Below are 10,422 nucleotides of genomic sequence, written 5' to 3'. Positions count from 1 at the left end.
GTTAAATATTTTTTTCCCCCTAAATATATCTCTAAAGAAAAGAATATCTCCACAAGAATAATTTTGATTTTTTTTAATGCACTAAAAGAACATCCCAGAAACAGAACAGGTATTGACTTATTAACGATGAAGCACTATATAAAGAAGCCCCCTCCCCACTTAGTAAATAGGAATATAGTGTAAATAGATGTGAAAGGAGGTGAACACTTTAGGATTAAATGCAAACCCTAAAGTTGTATACAACATTCATATATGGCTTATTATCTCATAGCAATAGTATTTTCATAATGACGTATTCGACATTCATATTTATTGGTAAGATGCTTTTGACTCAAAAGTTAAACAAAAATACAGAAGAGGTAGTTTAGCAAATGCAAGGTGAGAAAAAGGCTTTACCTTTGTATTTTTCCTCAAAAATCTGCAGCCATTCCTTTTTGTTCTAATTTTCTTCTGGATCATCCAGGAAGATAGTGATGCTTTTGGAAGAAGCCGATTCAAAACCCTCTAAGAACTGATTCCCCCAAGTGGACAGTGATGTTTTTGAAACAACTGCTCTGAAAGTCACCTGGGAAGTCTGCACAGTGTTCCTCTCTGTCTTGGATAAGAAAGAAATTCTGGTTCAAAGGAGTCCTGTTAAGATCTGACCAGCAGTTGTAGGAATTATGTTTCTCCTCCAGTTCTACGCATGGTCTCATAAGATGGTAATTTCTACACTGACCTAAGAATATTGATAGATGCTCTGTCATTGCAAGTCAGGAACTGCTTTAAATGGAAACTATACATATTGAAGTTTGTAATTAAAAGTTTGAAAAATTCTCTAGTTGACCTGTGAAACTGCATGATGAGTACTACAAGTGACTGCATGTAATTCCTCATGTTTCAGTTGTGTTTCATAAAGTCATCACATCTTAGACTCAAAGGGAGTTTTGGCTTCTGACTGCCAGAGGCCTCAAGCTTTAGCTGGGGTCAGGAGTAGGGAAGGTCTATTGATATTCAAATTCTCTGACAGGGGTCATTTGACCCTATGTACAAACTAGCTTATCCTATCCTTACAATGAGAAATAAGCCCACAAAGAAAAGAAAAGTTAAGAAGTTTCAAGGGGCAGAAAAACATTCATCAATTCGCAAAACTAGAACAGTCATTTACCAGACAATGGTTAGGAACCACTAGAAACAAAGTGACATAATATTAATCAGGTATGACTTGTTGCACAGAAGAAAGCATAAATACAGTAAATAAGAGGTTTATATGTAGCCCCAGCAGAGTATGTACACATCCAAGCTGCTGTGAAACTGAACGGGAATTCCTGCAGCGGAACCCCAGCTAAAAGCAGTCTCCGTGCACAAGAGTTGGAAGGTAACAGACGTTGGGAACCACGTGTGGTAACACTAAGCAGATATCCACATACCTTGATCCTTGAAAATGCAATATGAGAAATAAAGGTCACAAGCGAAATAGCACTTGCCTGCCAAGCGCTGTCTTTCCATAAATATGCACAAGTCAATTCTCCAGTGGGGGGTCTGCAGCCTCACACCTCCTGCCCCTCTGTGGGACCAGGGGTGGCTCTCTCTGGGGGCACAGCGAGCTGAGTCACATGCTGTACACTTACTCCTGCTGCCACTGCTACAGGTCGCAAGCTCCCGCCTTCACAGTCTCCAGATGCAAATCAAAGCATAAATAACACAGAGACCACGCTCGTGGCTCCTCCTCTCACAACGTGACTGGGAACAGGTACTGGTCCGAGCAGCGCAAATGCAACCCACCAGTGTCCGGGAGTGGAGAGTAGCTTTGTGCACTTTTGCAAAAACAACCCCCAACCAAGAAAAAAAACCAACCAAACAAACAACAAAAAAAACACCACCCTGTGTCTTTTATTTTACTGGTTAGCTCTGTCTGTAGCTAGGAAGACGCTGTGTTGCTCCTGGGCTCTTTCTATCAGCTTCTTCTTCTTCTTGTTCTTTCTCTCCTTTGCCTTTGGCGCTCTCTTCCCTACAACAGGGGGAAGAGAAAGAAATGAAGACATGTCAGAAAAGGCTCTTTCTCTAGGAAAGAAAACACAAAACATTAAGAGTTTTATACAAAGCCCATCTGGAAAACATCACCTATGGAAAAAGCAGCCTCAAAGAGAAAATTGTTCACATTAATTTTGACGGAATAATAATAATTTACTAAATTGGATATGCTGTCTCAAACAGAGACTGATCTTCCTGTTACAGGGAACTGGCATATTTAAAAACCTCCCAGCGGCCTGATCAGTCTTGCAAATATCATTCTGCCACAAAAATTCCATTTATCCCCTCCTCCTTTTAACAACGCTACCCTTTACTAGACATCTTTACATCTTTCTACTGCTCCATATGTCAGTGGGTCAAAAGAAAATAAGCATCTATCTACAGTAAATATACCAGAAGTTTCAAACGCCCCTCTCCCTGCCCCCACGGGAGAAGAAAACGTCTAGCTTTTAACATTATTCCCTCAGTGTTCTCCAAAGGCCAATAAATGAAATGACATATGTGGAGTACTTTATTTTCTATAAAAATTCATGAGGACATCATTTTTATGTGGCTTATGGCTTCTTATACAAACCTCCTAGGCAAGTTGGTCTTATTGAGAGCAAGAAAAATGCTTATTTCTGAAGAGCTGATAGGTGTGTGTTTTACTACCAGAAAATCACACCCTGTTATCCTATTTCCCTCTTTGCCTTAGCCACTAGGAAGCACAGACCACAGCTAAATAGTTGAGGTTTTCCTCCATCAGGAGTTTTGGGATGCAGTTTTCCCTTTGCCTCTGCTGTATTTTACTTTCTCCATCTTGTGGTATGGTTTCCAGTCTTTATAAGGTCTCAGCATTTCTTTGCAAGTATGTCTACGTAGGACTGTGAGAAAAAAGAATAAGGAATATAGGCATTTGCTTTAGGTCCTTTGGGTTCTAAGCATATAGGAATCATGGGATTTTTAGAACAGAAAAGAGCTTGAAAGTTCATCTGCATTAGAAGTTTGGTGCTATACACCTTCAGGACAGGAAGGTTCTTCCTCACAGACTAGAAAGAATCCTCCCGTCAGCTCTTCTTCCTCCTCTACCTGTCCCTACTTCCAATTTATCATGTAGTTCCACAAAACTTAAGCTTTCTCTTCCTGTGAGGTATAGCTATTAGACACCACAGTCATCAGTACCACAAATAGAACATTCCGTTCTAATCCATGCTCTCCATCCTTCCCACACGTAAGAAACTCAATATTCCCAAGATCCTTTCATTACAGGGATATAGTTGGTCAGCTTTTCAATCCAGGCAATGGAGAAGTGGCTGATATAAGACATGGAAAAGAAATAGACCACAGGTTAGGAAGACAGATTTGAGCCACAGGAAACCAGAGTCACAGGAGATTAAAGGATGCCATGAGATTTTTAAGTAAGGGAGATGGTTCTCATTTCTGCTCTTTCTGATCGGAAAGGGTCTGTCTTGTTTGAGGATGGAAAAGTCTTACTCGTAAGACCCTAGATTCAATAAGTAAAACTTTGCTGAGTTCAACTTTTTATCACAAGAACAAAGATAAAAAAGAATAACTTATTTTTAATAGGACACCACAGTAAAATAATAAGAATATAAGCATGCCTCATATTAAATTATGAAGGTCCTTGAAGTTAACGTCTGGTTCTCATTAAGTTCTGGCATTATGTTATAAGGGCATTTTGCCAACTTAAAACGTAGTTAATCCTACCCAATGAAACTTTAGTCCAAGGCATCATTAGTCAAAGAAACTGTAAAGTTACAACTATTTAGTAACACTGTTTCTAATGATGAGACACACCTAATAAGGACAGAGAGATGAAATACTTAACATAAAATAGCATATTTAAAAAGAAGTTTCACTTATAAAGTTTTATGAGGAAGGTTTTCTTAGTTCTATATTTTCTCTCAAAAAACAACCAAAAAATCCTTAGTTAAAAAAAATCATTGCTGACTACCATGTAAAAATTCAGTTTGTGTTTCATTTATTTAAAGGCTGGAGTTTCTTCTAGAAACAAAATAAAATTAAATGAAAAAATAATGCAAACATTCCTAGATTTTAAAATGTGTTTTGTTAAGATAAAAATATACTGAATATAATTTAAAGAAAACCTTTCCCAATCACCATTTCAATTCTTTGTATAAATTATGTAGTTGAATGTTAGATGTGTACTCCTTCACTAACAGCAAATCTATGCTGTGACTGCAAACTCTCATTTTCAAAGAAGGTTAATTTCATGTCATTTACCTAATATCAACATATTATTCTGATGTAATTGTCAATATCAAGTAGTTTTTGTGTTTGCTAGCTGATAGAACATTGTGTAATAGAAGTTCCTCAATATTTGCATAAAGCAGTTCATACTGGGACAAAAAATTCAGAAATGCTTCTGAAAACTTATTTTATAGATTATATGATTATCCCATTGGCGATAAGTTTTATGGTACTGGTTCCAACTAGAGATGTTTCGGGAGACCTTATTACAACCCTAAAATTTTTCCTCAGATGTCTCTTTTAAATGACATCTCTGTGCTATTTGTTCACTGCTTGGTTTTGTTTTTGGTCAGCCACGTGTCACGTAGGATATATTTGCAAATACCAAAGGCTTAAGACGATTAGCCAAGACTTGACCATGGATAGTTCTAAATTACCTGAAAATATTTTGTGGTCCATAGTAGGTTGTTTGGACTTTAAGCCAACTCAAAGTAGTAAAATATTAAAACATAACCTAACATAGAGTATGAAAAGGGTCTTGCACACATTTTCTTCTGAACTCTACTAAGATTTTCAAATATAAGGAATTGGTAAGATTAAGGCTAACAGAAATATATATCCCTATTCTTATCTATATATTTGAAAATAAGTTATATTGGACCTACAAGTGTGCTAATTTGTTTCCACTTAACTTCTTTACATCTGTGACTATGAACTTAGACTCAGAGAATGACTTGTGTAGTTTCAGATTGTTCCACATTATCAAGTACATTCACCCTGAGCATTTAAGGGCAAATATGATGCCAGTCACCCAAAGAGTAATTCAACCCATGGACTTAACTTTCTTACTTCTCAGTTCACAAGAGAAGACTCGGCAAATGTACTGCCCAGGATGAGCAGAAAAGGTTTGAGTTTTATGAGGAGACCGTCAGCCTTCAGCTATGTCCAACTCCAATGAAAAATTCTTCATATCATTGTCCTGAGTACTTGAAGAATGCAGTGGCCTTAAATTACTATTGGGGGAATCTCTTCAAGATCAGGCAGAATCTGATCTACAGAGCAAATCTTTACATCACTGTTATATGAATGCAAGAAGATGACTGGCCCAGATATAACAGTTTTTAAGGAAAACAATGTGGTTTAATAGAGAAAGGTCCTCTCTGAGAGGAAGGAAACCTGGCAGGTAGGCAGTCTTGTAACTGAGATGTCTGGTAATACATTGTGGTTGTGACTCTCAGTTTCTACATTTATAGGATGAAGATGCTACAATTATCTTTCACTGGAAAGTCATGAGGCATCGTGTGAAAAAGTTGTGTTCCTAGGATGAAAAGGTATGTAAACCATCACTAGCGAGACAAGGTTATTATCAAAATGAACAAAGTTAGAAAGATGCTATCAAAGCCACACTCTAACCAACATAATGACATTGACTTGCACACATGTGGAAATGGTCCAACAGGATAACCTATCAACTCTTCTACAGGAAAAGGTGAACAGTCCCTTATGGAAATACTTGTAACATCCAGCCGTAGACTGCTGCTCTTAGAATCAGGAATAGGACAGATTATTTTGAACTAAGATATCAGGCAGACTTACAAATTACATGAAGCTGTGAAAATACTGACGCCACTGCCAGTCAGACATGAATTTCATTCTTTCATAAGCTCCCCAATTCAAGGAAGGTCTTCAAATGATTTTTCCTCTCACTAGATTTAGGTAAGAGTCTTTTTATCATCGGAGCAATGGTTATTGTACGTACATCAGTAAGGTACAAAGGCTGTCTAGGTTTTGCATTATGATTACTAAGTGCTTTGAGAAAGACTTCCTAATGGTAAATACAATGAAAGAAAATTGAAGAATAAACTCAGTAGCTGTGACTGTGGAAAAAGATAAAAGCTTCTCTCTATATATACATACACAAACACATACACACACAACTGAGCAAAGTAAGCTACACCATGCAAATGTAATTAACTATAGTTACCATTGTTACGGCCACAACTATGATGACAAGGCTAATCACCTGAAACGAGTACCAATTTTTACTAAATTTTAATGGTAAGTCTGTGATGCTGACTTGAAACCTGGGCTTCACTGTATTTATGAAATTCACCATGGAGACTTGGGAATCACCTCCAGTCATCCTTCAAAGCAGCTAAAACTGAGGACAAGAAGCCTGTAACTACTAACTCGATGAATCTTGTCATACTTCAGAGGATGTGCTGGAGGTGAAACATAAGGTTGCTTCCACATCTAAAGCCACAAGGACTGAGATGTTGACAATAAATAGTAACTGGGTTATTTCTTTTTCTCGTATGAGCAACTTTAGTTTGCCCAAGAATGAGTAGCAATAGAGATTTATTTATTTAAGAGTGATTGATAATTCTCTGGAAAAATGCCAGCTGATTCCTAAAATACTTTAAAAGCTCAAAAAAGAGACAAAAGACCTAAATACAATTCATAAAGGAAATAAAATAGCTAATAAATATATTTAAAGAATCAAATCTCATAATTAAAACCTCCAACTAAGATGAGTTGCCACTGCAAAGATTCTTAAAAGTAAAAATATGTAAAAAGCTAGTGAGAAAATGGTAAGACAGCATCAGGATGCATTATGAGAATATAAAATTGATACAGTCTTTTTGAAAAGCCATCTGGCAATGTATACAAAAGCATTAAAAATATTCCTAACTTTTGACTCAGATTTAGGAATCTATCCTAGGAAAATAACCTAACGTTGAACAGAGATTTCTGCATAGAGATGTTTACTATAATTCTGGAACAATTGTAAATTACCTAAATGTCCGACTACAATTTTTTATGACCTCTTGTTATGATTACAGAAATCATAAAGTTTCTTTTCAGCTATGAATTGAAGTATTTTGTATTTTAAGGCCATGACAGTTAAATTTATTCCCAAGAGTACTACTGTTACTTGTCCCTAAAACTTGTCATAAATGGGTGTAAGGAAAAGCCTGTAATTCAAAAGCATTCCTACTGTGGGGGTAAGCAGGTTCCTTAGTGGAGGGATCAATCACAATTGCATCTAACACATGAAAGTTTAAGAACTACTAACCTAAATATTTTAGACATTAAGAATGGATGTTGGCTCACAAAGCTTCTTGTATCTAGAAAGGTGTCCAAGTAGGCAAATGTGATGAGCATGACTGGGACCTACCCCTCTATATTCTACATCGTCCAAGATAAAAATCTCTCCACTGTTCATAATGGTTCAGAACAACATATTGATGGTTATTTATTTACATCAGCTGGAGAGTCAGAGACTGAGCTAGAACGAGTAAAGCCAATGAACCTATTTGGCTCCTTTACAGTACAGAGTTCCTTAATTGGCATTTTAAGTAACATCTATCTGATTTTTCAAAAATACACTCTACTAAAAACATTTCACAGAGAGAGATCGTTGTCTTTTTAAAGGACTGGTAAATTGTTCAATAGTCGTTTGATGACTGTGATCAAATTTTCTTTGAGAAAAGAATAATCTAGAGACAAACCAATAAATGTCATAGTGTTGAAAAATAACAAGCCATCTACTAAGGAAACTTTACTGGACATCTTGAATTTCAAGTCATAACTTGAAACTTCCAAGTGGTCACTTAGTCATTTCATCTTTATAAAAAAAAAAGAGCATGTGCTTTCAAAATCTATACACAATCTGGAGATAGCTTACCAGTTGGCTTGTTCATCTTACAAGGCTATTGGTGGAGAGTGACAACTGACAAAATGGGCTTCTCTAAACATACAAACATGAAAGTCATTCAGAATTCAGAATACTTACTACCTATGCAGATTTATACTAATTTGTAAGCTGTGATTCAATAAGCCGATTCTGACTGTGTGTTACTGTTCTTTTATCTGTAAAATTTTACCATATTTTTTGTTGCAAAAAGAAGAGTACAAAATGGCTTCCTTTCTCTTCGAGGCCTCTACTCAAAGACATTTTAGTAGGCATGAGGTCTGTTGCCTATTTTGCTGAAAGGAAGTCCCATTTGGTTTAAAAAATCTTGTTGCATTGTTCAACTTGATGAAAATGGAAGAGAAAAGCTAATCCTGAGGATGACCTGAACCTTTATGAATTAAATGTATCACCACTAAGATTTCTTGCACATGGTGTTTCAAAATTTCCTCATTGTATAGCTCTGGAGAAAATTATTGTTCTTCGGGTCTAAGATACAACTTCTATTACCAAGCCCTTACCAACCCATTTGAAGCAGTAGAGACTACAGAAAAGTAACCTAAATAATATCTAGGTTTGTTCCACACAACATTGATCACTCCAGTTGATTTGTTTAACTTAAACAATCTGGTACCTTAGAAATCTGGTACCTCAAACAGGAAAGAAAAAAAAAATCAGTTTAGACAAGATTCCATGGAGTTTAAGATAGGTGAGAATAAACAAAAAGAGGTGGTTTCACAAATGTCTCGAGTTCTTTTCATGACTACTTTAGGTTCACCGTCAAGGACAAAGAGTTTCAGAGTAGTGAAAACTAAAATCATCCTGTCGAAAATTTCATTTGTGTGAAAAAAATAAATATATAACTCTACCACAAGGGGGCAATAATTCACTTTTACTGTAAGAGTATCTCTGGTTAAAAATATATATACAGGGGAGCTTTTAGGCTCTAACTTCTTAAATACTTTCTTTTAACCCCAAGTGAAGGTCGCCTTTTTTTCTTTTTAGCCAATGGTAAGCTCTGTGGTGGACTAAGAATAGGTAGCAAGATCCAAATGCTGCACGAGGAAAAATGTAATTACATCTCTATTAAAAAGATGTTTGAAGGTAAAGGAGGCTAAGAGAAAAGAAAATAAAGATGAAATCTGCTATTCAAACAGTGATTTAGGGGAAAAAAGCATTATTCACAAACCCAGGTTCCCATTTTCTTACGGGGAAAGTTAACATAAACTACCTGCAAAGAACAGGTCCTTTTCTCTTAGGTCTCTTATCTATGAGAATAGAGTTGTAGGGCTTCCCTGGTGGCGCAGTGGTTGAGAGTCCGCCTACCGATGCAGGGGACACGGGTTCGTGCCCCTGTCCAGGAAGATCCCACATGCCGCGGAGCGGCTGGGCCCGTGAGCCATGGCCGCTGAGCCTGTGCTCCGCAACAGGAGAGGCCACAACAGTGACAGGCCCACACACCGCAGAAGAAAAAAAAAAAAAGAATGGAGTTGTAAATCTAAGAATGATCGTCATTATCTTCTGGTGCAGGGAGTGCACAGAGATTTAACATCAAGTACAAAAGCTGATTGTTAGGTGGTGACTCCTGAGCAAGGCTTCTGATCACGTTGGCTTCCCAGCCTCAGGCAGTGGACCATGTTGGGGAGGGTGGAGAGACAGCAAGTATACCCGACATTACTACCCTCTGCTCTAGTCCAGCTCTGCTAAATGCTTTAGAAATAAAGCAAGCCAGGCACAGAGAAATCCGAGTGACCTATCCAAGTTCCTACAGCTAATTAGCAGCAGAGCTGGACTTGCAGCCAGGTCTCAATATTTCTCTCTTATATAATTTTACAGCTTTAAAAGTCCCTGGGGCTTCCCTGGTGGCACAGTGGTTGAGAGTCCGCCTGCCGATGCAGGGGACATGGGTTCGTGCCCCGGTCCAGGAAGATCCCACATGCCGCGGAGCGGCTGGGCCCGTGAGCCATGGCCGCTGAGCCTGTGCTCCGCAACGGGAAAGGCCACAACAGTGAGAGGCCCGCGTATGGCAAAAGAAAAAAAAAACAAAACCAAAAAGAAACAAAAATAAAAGTCCCTGGATAAGAACACAGCAATAGAGTTATTTTTCAAGAAAGACAGAAGAGTATTAGAAGACGGCTAATATTACTCTGACAGAGTTCTATGAGAAAAACCCATGGCCTCATCATAACTGAAAACCCATTATGAACTGTTAATACGGCATACATGACAACTTATCTGTAACTTAGAGACTTTCTGTAAATATACACTGCATTGATTCACTGCTTATTCTTTTCCTTACCTTTTATCAAGATGCAATCTATAAAATTTCGTGGTGGGGTAAGTGGATTGGTGGACATTCCTGCTATGGACCATGCACTGTAAGTGCTTCAGACACATTCTCATGTAATTGAACATCATCAAAAAATTTAAGCAAACCGTTCTGCTAGAATGTCACGCAGCTATGCACCCTGAATGTACTCAAAATAAATAAAATTTGCAGAAAA

General features: G+C 37.6%; 1 protein-coding gene across 3 annotated transcripts in view; it reads right to left on the bottom strand.

Annotated features, from left to right (window-relative positions):
- Positions 1–1,877: 1,877 nt before the first annotated feature.
- The window catches only part of RSPO2 (R-spondin 2), a gene marked incomplete at both ends in the record, with an annotated part of 159,257 nt that continues 150,712 nt past the window's right edge, over positions 1,878–10,422 (bottom strand). For all 3 annotated transcript variants that reach the window (XM_082675193.1, XM_082675194.1, XM_082675195.1), the window contains one exon: positions 1,878–1,990. In XM_082675193.1, coding sequence (XP_082531319.1) covers positions 1,878–1,990 — 113 coding nt within the window. The remainder of the gene's footprint in view (positions 1,991–10,422) is intronic.

This window comes from Grampus griseus (genome assembly GCF_964374135.1).
Source record: "Grampus griseus genome assembly, chromosome: 17".
Classification (NCBI taxonomy): domain Eukaryota; kingdom Metazoa; phylum Chordata; class Mammalia; order Artiodactyla; family Delphinidae; genus Grampus; species Grampus griseus.
The sequence above is the reverse complement of the archived record's forward strand: the minus strand, read 5'-3'. Positions and strand labels throughout refer to the sequence as shown.